The 21,168-nt window shown below is 31.9% G+C and overlaps 1 protein-coding gene across 1 annotated transcript; it reads right to left on the minus strand.

Annotated features, from left to right (window-relative positions):
* Nucleotides 1-643: 643 nt before the first annotated feature.
* On the minus strand, nucleotides 644-9,828 carry LOC126768148 (uncharacterized). Its single transcript, XM_050486085.1, has 7 exons — nucleotides 9,667-9,828; nucleotides 4,018-4,211; nucleotides 3,418-3,574; nucleotides 2,760-2,925; nucleotides 2,304-2,491; nucleotides 1,572-1,760; nucleotides 644-857 (listed from the first exon to the last, which is right to left on the minus strand). Exons 1-7 carry the CDS (start codon nucleotides 9,826-9,828, stop codon nucleotides 681-683), a joined length of 1,233 nt encoding a protein of 410 aa, XP_050342042.1. The 3' UTR covers nucleotides 644-680.
* Nucleotides 9,829-21,168: the final 11,340 nt, after the last annotated feature.

Here is a 21,168-nt window from a genome sequence, read left to right on the forward strand (position 1 = left end):
TATGTAAACAGAACTTGGAGATTAAAACTGGTTGTCTGGGCCCTGTTGACAAATTGTTTCTGTCTCATATCAGAGAAATAATGTTAGAGACCAGGACCGAAGCAAAAAATTCTATAGCAAACAAACGGATTCGTGCTCTCAAAACGTCCACTTCCAAAATAGTCCATAAACATGTAACACTCCGTCTCATTGCCTACACTAGTGAAGACGATCGTAATTTGTATAGAAGTTTATTATTAAGTAGGATTTGTTGTATTTACATTCATTAAAGACTTCAAGGTAAATAACAATTATGTAAGTAAATGTACAATACGCCACATCACCCAATATATAAACCTAATGCATTACAAAAATATTTATTTGAACACATACAAAATAAGTAATACATCACTCCTTCTTAAACATTAAAATTAAAATGTTTAGCTTTGTAAATACCAAATTCTTTTTCATTCTATTTATTATATCCAGCTTATGAAAACACCATGCCTTCATGCCAGGCTATTGTCATGCCAACAAAGAAATCTTCAAATAATGTCTGAACAATTTAGGGCAAAAACGTTGAATTACTCGTTTAACATTCTTTTTTTAAAGATTTTAACATAGCTTTTTATTATACGCAAATCATATGGCTCATAAAGCACAAGTAAAAACCAATAAAGTCCATATTTTCTAATTTATTGTCAACTGTTCGCTGATTCAGTGGAACAATCACTAACATCAGGTCTACATTTGCAGGTAACTTGCTCATTAGTGTCTTTAACGAGCCAGGAGTTTTCAGAGCACGGACCTTGTGTGTGCTGAATATAACATGTTCCATTGAACGCAACTGCACCTTTGCGAGAAGAACACGCTGTAACCTGAAATAATAAAAAAATATCGTTAGGTTCATATTTAATTTAAACTGAGTGATAGTCTCCAGTTATATCTTTAAATCGTTCGAAATAAGATGGGCTATAATATTTATAATGTATTCAAGGAGAAAGCTACATCGCATTCACTGTAATGGGCTTCAATTTTTGGATATTGCGTTTATCTCGTGACAGCGAATGAAAATACACATTGAGTGATATTTATTGACCTGAAATGAATAGTGTCAGATACAATGCGCATTGTACATTCATCTATCGTCAAGACTTGATAATCGACAACTCAGATGTGATAAAAACAAACAGCGTCATCGTTGCTACATCTTTGCATTCGACATCAGATATAAAGGTAAAGTAAATTAAAGGGTCGATTAACTAACGCCTTAAAAAAGTTATAAGAAATACATTGGAGTTATTGATGATAATCACCAATGTTTTGGGATCTATATTAAGTCATATATTGTTTTTACTGATAGTAGGTTTTTGTGCAAAGTAATTACAGACATAAGAGGCATAACATTTTAAATGATATGTTTATCGTTGCATCGACGGTGTTAAGAACAGGTGACAGTGCAAACAAACAACCAGTAATTGCCTATCTGCCCCCAGGCTATAACAAAAGTTTCCCACCGTCTTTTACTTTATTTAGGTTCATGTTTTCTTGGATTCTGTAATAACATAAAACAGCAACAAGTGGCTATTTACCTCCCGCCGATTACAAGGCTGACCGGTAGCTCCACACACACAAACGCCGTTGTGGCTGAGTCCATCCAGGGCAGGACGCGCATCGAAGTCAAAGGCGAGATGTTCGCCCGCGCGGCACGGCTCCGCGGCGCCGGCTCGGTAGCAGCGCCTCCGCTCCGGCACGTACAGCCGACCTCGTCCACATGGCACCTGAAAACATAATAGAGTAGTTTCATTATAAAGAGCAAATATCATAATCATCCTCTAAAAAATGTGTAAACCGTTACCGCACTGTCAATCATACGATATAATATGTTGTGTCACTTGTGCACACTGCCTCCTCACTCGTCCCACAAAAACGGAACAATAAGAGACCAATATACTTAGTATAACAGTATACGTAAGCGATGCCTAACCAGACTTTTACAAAATCGGTTCAAACTGACTGCTTATACATTTTGTAATTCATACATGTTTATTTGTTAATTTCTAAAGTCTAGATTCAATGTAATATTTAAGTTAAATGCAAATAAATGCTTTGGATAGTTTTCTATTAAAATTAAATAAATTAATTAAAAAATCTCATGTTCGTGTTGTTCTTCTACATTAGTGGTGGTACTTTTACGTTACTACATTTTAATATACGAGGTTGATTTCGAAATATTACTCTCTTTTACAGGTACAATTTACAAACGTTTGGTATCCAATAATGCACGTTTTTCTAAGCTTAAAATTTCACCCATTATTGTTTACCTTAACACAACGTCCTCCTCTAGAGATCATCTCATCTTGTCCGCATGGGCCCCTTGTGTAAAGCCGGTAGCAAGCTCCGTCGTCCGCGCGAGCGTGGAAGTTTTTACACTTGCACTCCGCACGTGACCCGTTTTCGGTTACCTCGGATATGGCAAACACATGGCCTTTAGGGCAAGGACCGAGGGAGTCTGAAAATTAATTTAAAAAAAATAGAATAAAAACACAGTCACGACAATAAAGTAAATTAATTGTGCATTGATTTTTAATAGGACGTTTTTAACATTAAAATTAATTTTCATTCCTCAAACAAATAATTTCAAAGTTAATAATAAGCTCTTACAACTCTTCTCCAAACATACTCTTCATCGCTTTCCTTAAACACGCATGAAGATAAAGAAAATAGAACTGGTCATGGTGAAAAAAAATCACAGAATTAATTTATAGCATATGACTCACCAAGTTCATAACACCCTTGGGTGACATTATGATAATGCGGTAGATGAGCTTCACAGCCACATCTAGCACCAGGTAGGAACAACTGGCCTCGCTCACAAGGCCCTTTAGAATAGTGCGCGTAGCAGCCGCCATCTGCCCGCCAGTAGTGCGAACTATCTGATGTGCACTACAAAGTGTGGATAAGTGTAAATATTAAATGGATCATGTGCAATCAAGCCAAAAATAATAACTAAGATAAATTTGCAACCAAATTTTATCTTAACGGTTAAGTGTTTTGTGTTGTGTTGTACTCTTTTTCGACATTATCCTAAATATTTAATTCGGTTATTTTTCTAATTAGCACAATCGACTGCTCGATCGATTACAATCAAAACATAATCGGGTTTGAGTTACTTATTTATAACTCGAAAAAACCTTTAGATCCCCTTTTGCGAATATGCGAGGAATATGACAAAAAACTTTCAAATATATATATGTTCATCTTTCTAATAACTATATCATTTGCCTCTAAAAGTCTTAAAACTTATAGAGATATCAAATATTGCACTTATATCCCTTTTTTTAATCGGATTCTTACAATAACTTTCTATTGGAAAGAAAAATGCAGCGTAAGCTGGGCTATAAATAGATCAAAACGTATCTAAGAAAAGAGACTTACGGTGCAATTAGCTAGACCATCATCTCCTAAATCCAATATAGATCCAGGGTAACAAGGGCCCTGGGTAAGTCTATAGTAGCAACGGCCGTCAGGCGGCCAATAGAGCAAGGTCTTGTCCGCGCACTGCTGTGGCCTCACGCACATGCCTTGACGTTCACTGGAATATAAAACGAAGTGGATTAGTCATAACCTCAGGTAATTCTTGGCCTTATTTTTTCTGGTAAAACCATTGATGATGTCATGTACAATCATTACTACTATACAGTAGGAATATCTTCTATCTTCTATATTCAGCATTGTGATGTAAAAAAGAAGAAATGAAATATGTAGCGCGTCTACTTTAAATAGTGTTCTCAAGTTTTTTAAGTCACACTTTATTTTATATAATAACAGTAACGTGTAGAACAAGGCCTAAATATTGTAAGAAATTATTTACGATAAAAAAATCTATTTCAATTTTATATTAAACGTTATAAATGTCGACATCATAATATAAATAAGTTTATTCTAACAATCAGGAATAGACCAAGAAATTGCTGCTAATTACCAATTGAATATATTTTTATTGATAATTATCTTGGAGTCTAGATGCTTACCTACCCTCGCATGTTAAAAGACTCTTCTACAGGAGCGAAGTATTCTCCATGTCGACATGGACCACGTTGGAACAGCTTGTGGCAAGTTTTGGTGTGTGGGAGCTGGGCGGTACCTGGTGGGCACTTGCACTCTGCCACCGTACGACCACCAAGTCGTCCGGGGCTCAACTCTTGAGTCTCTGGACACGGATGTCCTTTCTGGAATCAAAGATTGCTAAAATTAAAATCTCCTAAAATATTAATTGTTTCGTAAATTTATTGTTTATAATGGCTATGAAGACCTCTAATTTGAAATTAAAAATTCTCAAACATCCAGATGGTCCATTAGTTAGAATACTAGAATATTAACCGAAGAATACGGGTTCAAAACCTGGCGGGATGATGTCCTTTTCTGTTGAACGCCAAGCCCAAGATAAATTATAGACAAAATTAACTTCCTAGATTCTGTGGATCATAAATACTCGAAATTGAAGACCTTTTAAATCGTTAAAATACACCCTGTCAGAAACCCGTGAACCTCTTAGATACAAAGTAACCTGTGTTCTCATTCGCTTTTGCTCATACATTGTTATTGCCTCATACATTTGGAAATAAAAACGAAAACGACCATTTTCTTGAGCACAATCCACAGCAAAATCAAAATGCATGATTCAGTGCAGAAGTAAATTCATTATGAACTATAATGCAACAAAGGGTGCTGATGATAAAATAGTTTAAATTTTTAGAAGGTGCCAAGCCACATTTCATAATGTGATTCATATTTCATGTTTCATTACTTATCTATTATAATGTAACAGACTTAGAAACAGAAGAATAATTTATACAATTGTTCATTCAACACGACTCGATAGTATTTGAGAAACCGAGAAAGGTTAAGCACATGAAAACTTGCCCGGGCTTCAACATAAGGAACTAATTCATTTCGCTACATATTTGTGTAATCGCATACAACCCACGTTAACGTATATTACGGATATTATATTCAAGCAAGAAGGAGAGAGCTTTAAACAAAATGCAACCAATTATAGTCACTAACGCATTCAAATAAAGATAAGATTTGTATAAATAATTATATTTGACAACTGATTTAATCTGCTATTAAGCGATGCACGTGGTGAATAAAAATATTTATACGGTTACCGCTTCTACATGACCCGAATCCCTAATGTCTATGAAATTATATTTAGACTGATTCCTAAAAATGTAAACGATATACAGACAGATACAGGGTTTTAAACACTAAATATGCATCGCCTTTTTTTATTTTAGATTAGGCAATATTTAATATTACATGGCTAGCTTATAAGCACGCAGGTCCTGGAGTATTGGCTTAAAATCCGGGTCGGGCCATTTAAAAAAGTTAAAGGGTCTTTCTGTTGAGAAATCCTCTAGAGCATTTGTTTACACAGTGTTAACAACGCTTACAGTCGTGTTAGATATGTTGTTCTATCGGATTATAAAGTTAAGAGAATAGTGTGTACCTGTGTTTGCACACAAATTTATGAATGACAATATGTTCTAGAGTATTGTCCAAATACCAAAAACGGTTAGGCAAATTATTGATAAAATTATTAAATATCTCCAACAATGTCACAAGTTACCTTAAGTTTACAAGAAATAATATTTGTAATAAACGTTCCTAAGGCTTTACAACATATAAAGTGGGTGTCTGTTTTTATCTCTAGCTACGATCAGGTATGACTTGCATAATGCGACCCTTGAACCTGAATAATATAATCTCTTACAAACGTGCCGAGACGGTAGCGGCAACGACTACGATATGAAAAAGTCAATAACAATGAACGTTCTTAATATGGAAATCAAGCGTTTTTAGTATCATTCTTTGCGGTCATTATTTGGAGAGTAATTATATAATTATTTTGTCACAAGAAAATGTTCAATTTTTTAATAATATTCTTAATGAAAAGAAGATAATATTATGAATAAGCTACATTTATATTTTTTTTTTTTTAAAGTATAGGTAGGCGGAAGAGCATACGGGCCACCTGATAGTAAGTGGTCACCAACGCCCATAGACAATGGCATTGTAAGAAATGTTAACCACTTATGAATTATTAATATGTGATTTAATTTTTCGAATAAGATTAATATCGTGGTGGTGGTGGTGGATGGTTAAGTAGTTAACACGCGAATCTAAACACTATTCCAATCGTAATGAGAGTAAAGGTAAACAAACTGTAAATTTACAAATTGCATGCATGCGATTTTCTAATTATTCTGCTGTATTACGCACTATAAACAGTTCTTAATTAAAAACACTATTCCACTTAAATAGTTATAATCACATTAATTTTACTTTCGAAGTTCCGATTACAGCTTTGCGGACATTGAAAACGCCATTTTCTCGCGAATCCATAGTGAATGTCATAGATTATTCAAGATCTCGACCAATGATATCGCATCATTTGATATCGGTGACCAATGATATCGGTGTCAAATTTGTTTATTTGGGTTTATTTCTCTTGTTCTTGGAGTAGGCTATAGTCTAAATGCGGGTTCAAACCTGGCCCAGCACGTAATTCACAGCGTAAGGAATCCTGCATATATTAGAAGAAATACTGAACCATGTGTATCGTAAGACCTGTCTACCAACACGCATTGGAACAGCATTGTGGAATAAGCTCCACAACGCAAACGCAAACCTTCTCCTTATGAGGAAATGAACGTTTTTACCCAATAGCAGTAATTTCACTAGCTGTTACTTTACTTTTTAATTTATATGACAGAAAACTTTTCACACAAATACTAATAACATGTACATGGTTTCATTTTATCATAAAACATATCATTACATTAAACATATGGTGCCCAAAGTTTAACATACTAATAGAAACAAGCAATATTTATTTTTTTCACTAGCCAATGGGCCAACTGGTGGTCAGAAGTCACCAGCGCTCCTAGACATTGGGGCTCTATGAAATATTAACAATCCCGTACACTTTCAACTAAGACGTTATGTCCCTTGTACCGATAGTTATACTAACTCACTCAATCTTCAAAACGGAACACAACAATAAAAACTATTGCTTTTATATAAAAATACTTAAATAATATTTACATATTATATAGCAATTTATATAATAAATCGTCTACTTTATTTCATTGTTACACTAACGATCACCAATAAAAATAAATCAACATTCCTTTAAGCATTATTTAAGACAGTTCATTTACATAAAACATTTAATTGAATTTTCTTCGCGTTACCGTCACGTGTCAGTGTAAAAATATTCTCGTTTGTAAACGAACAAACGTCAGAACGTTATAAACCTTATTACGAAGGGCATAAGATCAGACGGAAGATGAAAACAACCCTGTTACCTCGGAAATGTAATGTTTTAAGTAAAAATTACGTAAATGTGAACTACGTAACTTTACATCATATTTACATATTTCATCTTAATTATATTATAAACAAGCATTATACGTGTACAGAAATACTAACTGAATATTTCCATGGAAATAGTGTTTATATACTAAAAGTAAACTATTTACATTCTTACATAGAAATAAATTAACATTATAAAACAACTTTAACATAAACATTCTCAAAATATACAATGTTAATTTGCGAAGATTCAATGGATATAAAAGTATTCTTCCATAGACTAAAGTTTTTTTTTTTAATTTATCTCGTAAAAGTATTAAACAACAATTACGGGGTCTTGGAGTTACGCTTGTGGCCTTTGATTCAATAAAAAACTTACTGGACTAAAGACTCGAATAATGTTCATATTTTTATAACGATAGAAAATCAAAATTTATGTATATGGCTCTTATGTGTAATTTTGAATCGTTATTTAAAGTATATGTAAAGCCACTCGTTCCAAATGTAGATTCTACCGAGAAAAGCCGACAAAAAAACTACTGTTAAATGAAATACATAATCAAAAATATGCAATTAAATTTATATATTCTGTATGGAAATCAACGAATAATAACTACATTCCTTTTTAAAACCTATATATTCTTGTACTGTGTGTGATATGTTTGAATAAAAAAGCTACCTATTTCTCTGACCCCGAGGCTTTACTCGTAAAAGGAGAGTTGATTTATTTTTTGCCTAGAGAATCGGAATCGTAAATCAAAAGGATAATATACTGCCAGCATTCTTGTCGACATCCAACGCTGTCACGATTTGTTGTAACTATTTTTAATTCCTCAGCATCTCAAAAGACAATTTGATACAAACTCATAATGATTTATTAAAATCAACATAATTCTTCGTTGTCGATCAAACAATCTCTCAATTAATATTTTACCAATTATTGCATACCAAAGATATTATGAAATGCAACATAAGTGCAGTGGGTCAGTGAGAGACGGCGTACTCGTATAAGCAATCGATCGGTCACGGTCTCAACTCGTGAAAAAACTGACCGGACCGGTATCAAAATTTAATATATTTGTTTACAAGCCGCTTTTACGAATTTAAGCGTAAACGCTTAGCAATTTCTACCTAAGATTACTTAGCTCAGTAAAGTATTATTTTTATACCAATTTTTGGAATGAACATTTTAATTATGATAATTTTGATACTTAACTCAATAAGATTAGTTTTTTGACATAACATCTAAGTGAAAAGTAACAAAACTGATACCGAACTCAAAATACTTCAAGCTCGCAAAGCAATCGACATATTATGTACATTATTATTTATTTTTTGAAATTTCTAATTACACGTACACTCGAAAAACATAATCTAATTTCTGGGGTAGTCGGGTAGCGAGCATTGATTTATATATAAAGAACAGTGAACAAACTACCTTATATCCTGAGAGAAAATTCAATCATACAAAATAACCAATTGAAACGTGATATAATATAAATAAATTCTTAACATTTCCGACACTATTCACACATAAATACTTATAGTTTGTTATTGTATTCCGGCGTGAAAGTTTAGCCTATGATTACAGGCACATGCAATGTAACAATTTAAATCCCATACTCGTGCTTAAAGCCGAGATGGCCTAGTGGTTAGAACGCATGAATCTTAACCGATGATCGTGGGTTCGAACCCGGGCAAGCACCACTGAATTTTCATGTGCTTAATTTGTGTTTATATTTCATTTCCAGCTTGACGGTGAAGGAAAACATCGTGAGGAAACCTGTATGTGTCTAATTTCACAAAAATTCTGCCACTTGTGTATTCTACCAAACCCGCATTGGAGCAGCGTGGTGGAATAAGATCCAAAACCTTCTCCTCAAAAGGGAGAGGAGGCCTTAGCCCAGCAGTGGAACATATACAGGCTGTTACTATAACTAACTAACTCGTGCTTAAACTAACCGCTAGGACCTAAGATATTGAACTATATTACAGTTCTATATAACACTTTTTTCTTAAATATAATTATTTTAAATATACTATTCGAAGAAGATTTTGCTGTTGCTAAGATTACTAATATGCATTTTAACATAAACTCATTAGTATCTCACTTGTAAGCGATATTATAATTATTATAGTCCTGACATTTCACGAGCATATTATCCGGTGAGTATCGAGTTTCTTATAAAATAACTTTACTGTGACATATAATTAAGCTTGCAAAAAAAATTTAATAATATATTCAAAATATAACCTTATCCGTCTAGAATTAAAGTATAAAATGGATTTAATTAACAAATTTACCTTGTATATAGTATAACATTTCCCATCTGACGGCCAATACAGCATCAACCATCCTCTAGGATGAGCAGCGCAAGGATTCCTTCTCACATCAGCCCAAGGCGGTGGCAGTACTGCCGCTTGACATCCGCAGAATAAAGCAGCCAACCACACCCAGGTAGCCATTTCGGTAAATATGATTTTATTTTTTTAAATACATTTCTATTATATGCCAGTTATTAAGTGTTTCACCGTTCACTAGATAAAAAAGCGCGCTTTTATAATATTAAAATTTTAAGTAACGGCTTTATTTCATTTTACACATCGTCATTTCCGTGATTCACTTTCAAATAACTCTTAGATCACAAATTGTTCCGGCTCAGGTGCTTCCTCGGTCTACTCTAATAATTTCATCGACATCAGCAGATCAGCTAAGAAAGAAAGGTTGATATTACTTAACGCATCAAACATTTTAATAATTATGAAATTATTTATTTACATATACAACATTTTTTTTTTACAAATATCGGTAATGACTCAAAATTTAATAAAAAGCAATAGACATATTGTATAAATTATGACCGTATGAAATGGTTAAAAATGCTAGCTGCATTCAGATTTTCATAGCAAATAATATTCTACCACATCAGCTGTCAACAGCGGTCCCAAAGCCGACATAAAATAAATACAATATTTCAAAGAGTTCGCTTTTTACGTGGGTGATAAATTTGGAAACATATTCTGTTAAATATCCCCTGAGAACTAATAACCTTTACATTTTCCTCCATATAGTCTTAATATATTAAAATGTATTATTAATATTCATAAAGCATTATCCTCGTAAAGCTTGTCCGTCAGATGATATTAAAAAAAAAATCTGTTAACTACATATAATATATAAAGCTTGTTTTTTTTTTAAGAATGGTAGATATCCCATTTGGTTGAAATACCTGATTGTAAGTGATCATTACATATAACCTGCAAACAGATTCAGTAAAAAGTATTAACCACTGTCTTACCGTCAATAAACCGCCAACCAGAGACTAAAATCTAAAATAGAAATAGCCTATATTAAGCCTACATTTTTCAGCGGAAAATCGGTATAAAATGCATATTCCATTTATAGTAATCCAAATTAATATTTTACATGTAAAAATAACTCTGCTAATTTTCACGAATCAATAATAGCTAAACCAATTTCAATGAAATTTATTACGGAATTAGCTTGAGCCCGTGAATAAATAGATAGAATAGACTATTTTTATAAAGCAAGTAAAACCTAACTTTGAAAATAAAACTCATAAAAAATATTTGTATATTTATTAATCTGCTGACGGTGCACTATTGGAAGCGCAAAAACGTCTACAGTTTTTGGTTTAATATCGATTTATTATCTGTAGAGATAGATAAATTGTTATTTATAATGTCAAAGTCAAACAATAATATCGAATTGCCTTAATAATGTTACGCTGTAATTACCGTTCGACTGTTACCACGGTCTGTGTTTCGAAATGGATTTCAACTGTTCAGCGAGATCATACTTTTTATCGAAGATTACGTATGAGCGCCGCGCTGTCTACTATAATTTACAATGACGATAAAAAGTACACAACGGTTTCTTTTATAAAAATACCTTTCAAATTTTATTATACAAATGTTGTATTTGATAATGACGATGATCATCTACATGAGGTTTCAAAAGTGCTTATAAGCAAGATTTAGATGTTTTGATTTCTTTAATACAATTAAAGTATTATGTCAATACGTATAAAAATCCACTTTAGTTTTTTTTTTTAACGTAACATTTTTTTCTACGACCCTTAAACAGTTAACACCAGTTATTACCAGTAGTTCGTAAAATAGGTAACAATAAAAAAGTAGGCCTCATGTGAAAAGATTAAATTATAACAATAAGACACACAGTTACATCACTGCATTATTTGACACTCGTAGTTCGCGTTTTAGAAGAAACGGCATTTCTCACAGATCGTACTTACACCAAAAAAATAAGAAGTTAAAAGATAACGATCAAACAAATTACATTGAAAAAAGATTAAAGAATTAGGTTTACGTCTTCAAATAAATATGTTTACTTATAAAAAATGTTTCTTTTAATAAATGACTAGGAGTAAAACCCAGCTTCACACGGGTAGGAATAGGGTCTCCAAAAACATTTATATTGAAGCACAAACATGTAAACGAAAAATCTAGCGTTGTTTGAAACCTTCGCGGAAGTACGTAGAGTTACTCATCAAAGTTTCATTATAATCGGATGAATTGTTTAGGAACACATATAGGACGAACATACAAACGTTCATTTTTATTTATAAAAAGAAGAACAAGTAAAAGATTATACGTATATGTTTAAAAAAAACCTTTGTTGATCACTTCATTGTCTAACATAAAAAATATTATCTATACTTTCTTGATCAATATATAATATATATAATAGAGTCTATAAATATCATAAATTATATATATATATATATATTGACTGCCTCGTTGGTCTAGTGGCTTATATGACAGCAGATATCGAGGTCCTAGGTTCAAACCGGGTCGGTCTAATAAAACGTTATTACATCTTTCTGTTTTCCAGTCTTAAACCGTCCATTCATGACAGATCGATTGTCATGAGATTATAAGGGTGAGTGAATCACTTCAATACACCTGTGCTTGCGCACACACTTAACCAATATTCAGACTAATAATAATATAATATTAACACTCATCAGATATTCTACCGCAAAACAGCAATACTTGATATTGTTGTGTTCCGGTTTGAAGGGTGAGTGAGCCAGTGTAATTACAGGCACAAGGGACATAAAATCTTAGTTTCCAAGGTTGGTGGCGCATTGGCTATAAGCGATGGTTGACATTTCTTACAATGCCAATGTCTAAGGGCGTTTGGTGACCACTTACCATCAGGTGGCCCATATGCTCGTCCACCTTCCTATTCTATAAATATACGCGCAGTTGGTAACTATCCGACCGAAATCGGTCACGAGAACATCAGACATTGTCCTAGATTTATGTTTGTATTTATTACAAAATGTGGGAATTTACCAAAACGTACAGTGCCACAGATTACAAAAAGCACAGAATAAAACTATTGTAAAATGTAACTCATTCGTGGGACTTTAATTTTATAATAATTACATTAATATTCGTTTGTAAAATATATTCTAACATATATTATATAAATATATAATAATATTGTATACACTATCCGATTTACTCTAAATTAACATAATAATGTTCATGGCCTTCTAATTTCTTTTTTTTTTAGTATTTAATAATAAATTTGTTGTAAACTCTATAATTTAATATAGACCTATCCAGTTAAATAAGGATTAAGGAGCAAGTTAAAAAATAAACAATTTTGCATTTAATATATGTACATTGTACATGCATGCCAAAAACAACGCATCGTCAATACATCAAAAGAGGTATTGTACTTAGATAAAGTAAATGTAATAATCATATGGGTCGTAAATCGCTACTACAATAATTAATTTCAATTATTGCTCCACTTTTCAATTGAATAAAAAACTAGTTGTACAAGCGGTTAATAATCTTTAAACCCATTTTAGTCAATTATTTTGCAATAAATTGTTTCATTAGTAACAATGCAATTATGTGTTAATCTAAATATACTGACCAGGAAACATATGTTTTAGTTTATTAAATATACAACTTACTTGCAATGTAATTTTTCGTTAATAATATGAATTATAATTTATTAAGTATTAACATAGTTGCATCAAAGTGTTTTATATGTATCGGATACAAGTCACCGTATATATATTTTCAAGTTGTAGATGAAATTGTCACATATCTATAATTTAAGCAATATAGTTCATGCAAAAACTTTTGACTCGTTTGAATATGAATCCATGATTACTTTTCCTACAAGGAATACAAGTCACTGGAGTATATTACTTTCAAATTGTATATATGCAAACAATAACTGCCTCGTTGGTCTAGTGGGTTGATTTAAGGCCGCAGATCCGGAGGTCCTGGGTTCAATTCCAAGGCGGGCCAATAAAAAGTTTATAGGTTTTTCTATTAGAAAATTCTTAATAGCAGCCCGAAGTCTGAAAGTTGGAAGTGTGTTCACTCCCGTGCTTCGTAGAGCACGTTAAGTCGTTAGTCCTGCGCCTGAACTCTTTCCGGTCGTGTCGGATTGCCGTCCCATCGGATTATGAGAGTTAGGGAATAGAGAGTGCGCTTGTGTTTGCGCACATACTTGTGCCCTATAATATCTCCAGCGTAGTTGGCTAATCTCTTTTGAGATTGGCCGCCGTGGCCGAATTCGGTCTGGAAGACATTATTATGCAAACAATTGTTTAAATCGATAATTTAAAAACTTAATCCATGTAAAACTTTTTTGAGCTACCCTTACTAAAAATCCTAAAAAATATGACGATTCACAAACCTATGACAACCTTGACATAAATATTTTGTTTTTGACTCATAAATGTACTAATATTTCTTTCCTCATAAGCGACTTTTAGCATTTCAATACTGATGTTGCAAGAAACCGCTTAAAATATATGAAAAATAATTCGTCCTAGATCTATTATTAGTTTTTAATTCCTCGTTTATCGAGTCAATGAACACAGTCTTTATATTTATTGCATAATGTAGGCATTACCTAATAAATTCAATGAATATATTTTTCAAGCGAAGCGCTTATAGCCGGATGTAGGTTAGTAGCCTAATGATTTTATTAGCATATTTTCCAATTTAAATCACAATTTCAATTTCAAATTTCGAATGCATAATAAAAAATCATCTTTTAAATCACCGAATAATTAATCAAGTTTATATTTTTCGTAAAATTTTACTTATATTGTTAAATCAATTCCGGACATTGACATTTTTATGACTCTCCCTCAATCTTTAGAAATAAGTTACTTAATTATTATAAAATGCATGATTAGTTTTAATTATTACTTTTAATAATTTTTATTTATGATTTCGCCGATTGATTTATATTATAATAATTACATTATTTATTATTTAATTTTGACATTTTTTTAAAATTACGGATTTGAATTTGATTAGTTGACGTGCTATGTACACTTGTAATTGACATGCATATTAGATATACTATTATTGTTTTATAAATTAATCTTTTCGATGATTTATACACATGTTGTAAGTGTGCTATTATAAATAAATAAATACTTTTTATTTCATAATAATCAATACTCTAGCTATAACAGCTTTAACGACGAACTTACTAACTACTATAGTTTTACAAGTCTTTTAACTTTTATAATGTCCTGACTGACTAATTATAAAAGCACAGCTTGACCTTGAAGATACACAGACTTACAAATTAGAAACCTACTTTTTGTAATGTAGAATCGCCCTAAGGAAGGATTTTGCGAAATTTCGATTTTAACAGGGGATGTAACGCCAATTTTCTTGTGCCAATATTAATCAATTGTCTCGTTCGAAGTCATTCTCCTTACCATAACATGACAAAAAAATTGTTATATGTACATTTTCGGGCTTAGATAAACGTATCCCATTAGTATATTTTTTGCTTTTGAAACTAATAAAAATCCTAATATACACTAAACTATATAGAAATAAATGACATACAATCGCTTGTTAAGATAAATTAATAAAAATATTTTTTACAGAGTCTCGTCGTATTCAAACAGAAATAATGAATGTAGTTCTTATTCTTAATCTGAAATATTAAGGTTTTGTGCGGCGATATTTGATCCATTTTTTAAAAGCTCTTATTATTGAATAAATTATAGCACAAGGTTGACCACTGGCGCACCTGAATGTACCCCTAAGGAATGAAAAGGGAATCGGATTAGTACTTATTATTTTCAAACGCTGCTATCTCATTTAAACATCCCGTTTAAAAGTCTCATGTATTTAATATATAAACACTGATCGTGAGTTTTTTTTTATTATCGAAACGCCTTTTTTTAACGCTGGAAAAACGCATTACGCGTTTCCCCCACGGGAACAGTAACAAAAAACGGGGGTACCCCCCCAACTGTGTGTGTGGGACTCGCCGGTGTCCAAGGCGCCGAGTGCGCCCCGAACATCGGAATACCCACTAAAAAAACCAGCGGTACCCTTTCCGTCTTAACGAGGAGCGCCACGGGATCGCTTTCGCATGCTACCGTGGCATTATCGAAATGCCTGTCAGTTATTTAAAAAAATATATTTGCTTAAATTTAATGTACCTATTTGTTTGTTACAAAAACAGGCTTAATATTTTTTTCTGTCTATCTGTGTATCCAGTGTAATCTAATAATAAAATCTAATTGTTATCTAATGTCAAGGTATCGGTGAGGTAAACTGTTTATTTCATCAAAATCAGTTGACTTCATCACAAGTTATAAGAAATTAAAGTTTAAAAACTTATATTTACCAATATTTTAGGTAATTATAATTACAACAAAATATTTTCCGGGTTTTTTTTAATTGTTCGATTTTAGGATACAAATATTAATTATTATATATATAAATGCTCTAATAATATCATATACAGATATTATGATGATATTAATTAATATACAGAGCAAAGCTACTTTTAAATAACCTCATTTGTCCTTTACGTTTGGTAAGTAATATTTTATCGAAATACGATTTTGTTTTAAACATTACAGTGCACTTGATATCTATCCAAGCAACTATATATACAATATACAATATTCAGGGTGATTGCGCCCAAATCGCTTCCTGCATTTTATTTATATTTATACACAGCGATCCACATGTTTTTCAAGTGACTGATTCCCGTACCGGTCCTTGGGAAACATGTTAAACTCGATCCATTAACATCTTATAATTTCATAAATATTTACTCATGTAAAGCCAAATATTAATCAAAAGAGTGAGTCTTTATAATTCGATGGAAAATGCAGCTAATTTTCTTAACACTATTTTATGCAATAAATATCATCATATGTGTATCACACACGGTCATAATTTGGACTGAAATGAAAAAATCCAGTTGTTACGTAATTAATTGTAATTATAAAATTCCAATATTTATATTTGAAAAATCTTAATTCGGCAAAAACTATAACACAATTAAAATAAATAACAAAAACATTATAACAAGGTTACCTCACGCATAGTTGAAATAATCCGAAAACAATTTGGCTTTTTGTTCGAAACAAAATATGTGTAATTATTTATGACTAGCAATTATTGTCTTAATTAAATTTGAGTGACATAGTATTTTCCATATGAATTCACTAACTTTAAAATGATTTTCTGCATTGTATTTAATTTAATTTTTCCCAAATATATTTACTTGCACTACCAATTTATCGTTACTTATTACATTTATTATTTTGTCCTTTAGCCATATTTAGATAAAAAAATTATATTATCGCACATACATAGCCCGATATACACGTGAATTTTGCGGTTACGCGAGACGTGTGTACGACCGGCGACGGTCACGTCTCAACATACACTGAGGGCTTTGAGCTTTTGAGTGGAACAGTAAGCTTGTCTCTATTACGTATCATGGTAACAATTATTAGAGATATCATCTGTCATTTAAGCGTATATATATATAATTATGTTTTTAATGTGTTTTTTAATTTTATATAACATTACTTAATCTAACTTTTCTTTTTTTTATTTGTAAATATGTAATATATCTCCTAAAAATAAATGCATATTAAATAAAGTTTAAAAATTAAAAATATTTGTATACTAGCTTATATACAGAGTTGGTTTCGTATCGAGTTGACTTTTAGATAAAAATAAAAGTAAAGTAAACGTCTCACAGCTGTTTATTAAGAAGAATGCTTGGAGCTTATACCACCAAGCTGCTTTTGTGCGGGTCGTTTGCAATTGTGGCAGGTTTCCTCACAATGTGTTTCATTAACTAGCAAATTAAGCACATGAGAACTGAATGATGCGTGGTACTTCGCTTAAAATCTACGTGTTCTAATTAAATTATACCCACTATTAATATTAAAAGTGTTTCTTTGTGAATCTATATTACACTTAATGGGACCCTTACTTTAAACAATGTAAATATTCGTTATCATCCTGATGAATTGTTGACTTAACTTATTAACAGGCTTAAAACTTGCTTTTTCGTTTTTAATGACTACTTCAAACAATAGACGAAATATTACTATGGATATAAATAGTCCTTTATCTCTATTGTTTATTTATTGTAACTAAAATATATGTTAAATATAAGATCATGATTTTATTGTACATTTGTATAATAACGTTAAGTTTAATATTTATAAATAAATTTTACATTTTCGTACGAAAGAGCGAAAGAAAACAGCAACATTCCGTTTCATTAGAATTAAACGCTTCATTATTTCTTCGCTAAAGGAAGTCGTAAAATGACGCATTATGTATTTATTATTAAGTAATTATCTATTAATTTTCTTTCTACTTAACTTTCTAAGATAAAATTTAAGTCAAACGCATACTTAAATAATTATCACCACCTAAAAAATCCTATTATATATTATTATCGTTGTATTTGTTACTTCTAAATTATAATGCCTCGATTGTTCTAGAAAATGTAATTTATAAGACAATAAACAAAGCCTTAGAGTAATTCAAGAACCGCTATTTCAAATCTCGTAATCAATAAGCGGTCTACTGACTTTGAATATAACCGTTATCGATGCTAAAGCCCCGACCACACTTACCGCACCTATCAGGGCATTACACGCCGACGGTGACGCAAGATTGTCTATGCGAAGACGATACCGTTAAACGAGGTTGATCGACCCTCATCGTACGCTCAACAAAAACTAACCGATACTTGTATTGAGGCACGCGTTACTACAAGGCATTCAATTTGTTAAAAAAAACATTCAGCTCTCATTAGCGTTGTTATACTGTTCCGTACTCGTCAGACGTTGAACTCCTCAAATAACTTACAGCAGACTTGTAATCCTGAGTCGTAAAAAGAGATATAGACATTTTTTAATGAAGAATCACGTTATTTATTAGAATTCTTCATGCCCTTCTTGTGTTACGGTCGTATTTCACGACACGGTACAAGTACATCAAGTGTAAGTTATGTTAAGTATAATAACATTAATGTTTGAACAGCTTAGATCGTATTATGTATGGATACGTTTTATATAGCAACATATTTTATTTTAAATCGAGCAAAGAGACATTATTACTTCACAGTACTTTCACATTTGCTTAAGTGTTGAATATATTAAGACCGACGCAAACAAAATAATAATAAAAAAAAAAAACAAAACATTTGCATAACTTAGATAATAATATAAAAGTAAAATGTTCAGTATATGGTAGGGCCTTGTGCAAGCCGGTCCGGGCTTAAATAGTAAAACTGATTTTTGTTGTATTCCGGTTTGAAAATTGAGTGAGCCAGTGTAATTACAAGCACAACATAATATAATATCTTAGTTCCCAAGATTGGATTGCGTTTACGATGTATGGGATTTTTAATATGGTTAATATGTCTTACAGCGCCTGTGTACGGGCTTACTAATCCTCAGACGGCCCGTTACCTTTAATAAACATTCCAAAATAAAAATACATTTCATTCAAATAGGCAGTTTTGAATTGTCATTAAACAAGAGCACTTGAACGTAAAGCTGCGATCGGTTCAAATTGAGAAGACTCCGCTTAGTACGTAGTTAATTTTCTATACAGTTAATACATAGTTTAATTATTTACTCTGTATGGTATCATCTATAAATATTAGTAATCATTTTTAAACGCTTTAAACTTATTAAATCAAACGTAGAAATATACGAAAATAATAATTTTGTATTCGAAAATAATTATATTAATCTACAATTTGTAAATTTATTAATATTAACACTTCCAACTTTAATTCACAATTCCATACAAGGTACAAATTACAAAAAAATAAAAACACGACGTCCTTACGTTCGTCCCATTTCGTATCATCCTTCTTTGGATCTGATTAAAAATAACGAGCTTCAAGTATCGTGTACGTGAAGACCGAGATCAATACATCGATACGATAACGATAGACGGTCGCGATAAATCGTTAGTATCCACATTTCTAGCGTCGTCCGCGACTCGATTGTAAATGGCCCTTGTTAGATGCCTTGATGTAATTTAACTTGTTCTGAGCATTCATACATTTCTATCAGGATCTGGATGCCAATCTAAACAAGATTGGATTTCAGATTCTTCTTATCTTAAATTGCTGAGTCAATTTTTTTTATACTAAAATGTTTTTTTATCCGCAATTGTCTAGATATATAATTGCTTTGTAAAGTTACAGTTTTTAAACCATTCCATAGATTTTTTTACTCGATTTGTGGTCATTTCTTATCCGCAGACTCTGCATTGTATGTAGTATAAAAACTATATTTTGTTAATGTAATTATAATGTTTAAAGAGTATATAAGATGTTACGTCCTGCATCTATAATTCTACTGGCTCACTCATTAATTCCTATATCAATCAATTCAAAGAACAGCAATTCAAAGTAAGGGTGCGTGATGCTAGAATGAATAATGACTGTTCTCCAAGCTTATACGACGTCATTGCCTTAAAAAATCTATTTAATCAAATAGGTGTTAAGCCTTCTACTTTAAATTACATTAAAATTAAGAACAAAAACTCATAGTACTATGAAAAATTGTGAATGTTTCCAACTCTAGCTAGTTTTTAAGACCTCAGATTTTGAGTGTCTAAATCCCGGAACGGGCCAATAAAAAAAAATTGTACACTCAAAGTCAAAATCGGTCATATTAAAATAATGCTAGCCACGATTATATATTAATCGACGTTATTTTATTTATGAATGGATAAAATTATGGATGAAATATGGATGATTACAATATAAATACTATTGATACTTTTAGTTAATAAGCATAAGCATGACCAGCAATGCTATTCGGTCAGAACTTACTACATTACTCATCCATGAAATGTCGATAGCCGACTTACTGGTGGTAGAGCTTTGTGCAAGCTCGTCTGGGTAGGTACCACCCACTCATCAGATATTCTACCGCAAAACAGCATTACTTATTATTGTTGTGTTCCAGTTTGAAGGGTGAGTGAGCCAGTGTAATTACAGGCACAAGGGACATAAAATCTTAGTTCCCAAGGTTGGTGGCGCATTGGCTATGTAAGCGATGGTTGACGTTTCTTACAATGCCAATGTCTAAGGGCGTTTGGTGACCACTTACCATCAGGTGGCCCATATGCTCGTCCGTCTTCCTATTTTATAAAAAAAAAAAAAGATATACTATTTTGATGCGTGTATTCTGGCAATTATTATGGTCAATGTTGGATATCACTTTCAGGACCGTTTTATGCGATATTCCAAATTTGTTTTTACAGAATAACGAATACACACAGTATATCGAATCCAAAATTACCCAAATTGCCCACATTTTCATATAAGATGTACTTAAAATTAATTATAATACTTCTCATGAACTTAGAAAGCTAGTAATTAATTAAAAATATTTAATTTGACTAATATTTCATTCAAATTAAAAACTACCAGTTAAAAATAAATTAAGAAAAAAATAC

This window comes from Nymphalis io, chromosome 4, assembly GCF_905147045.1.
Source record: "Nymphalis io chromosome 4, ilAglIoxx1.1, whole genome shotgun sequence".
In the NCBI taxonomy this organism is placed as follows: domain Eukaryota; kingdom Metazoa; phylum Arthropoda; class Insecta; order Lepidoptera; family Nymphalidae; genus Nymphalis; species Nymphalis io.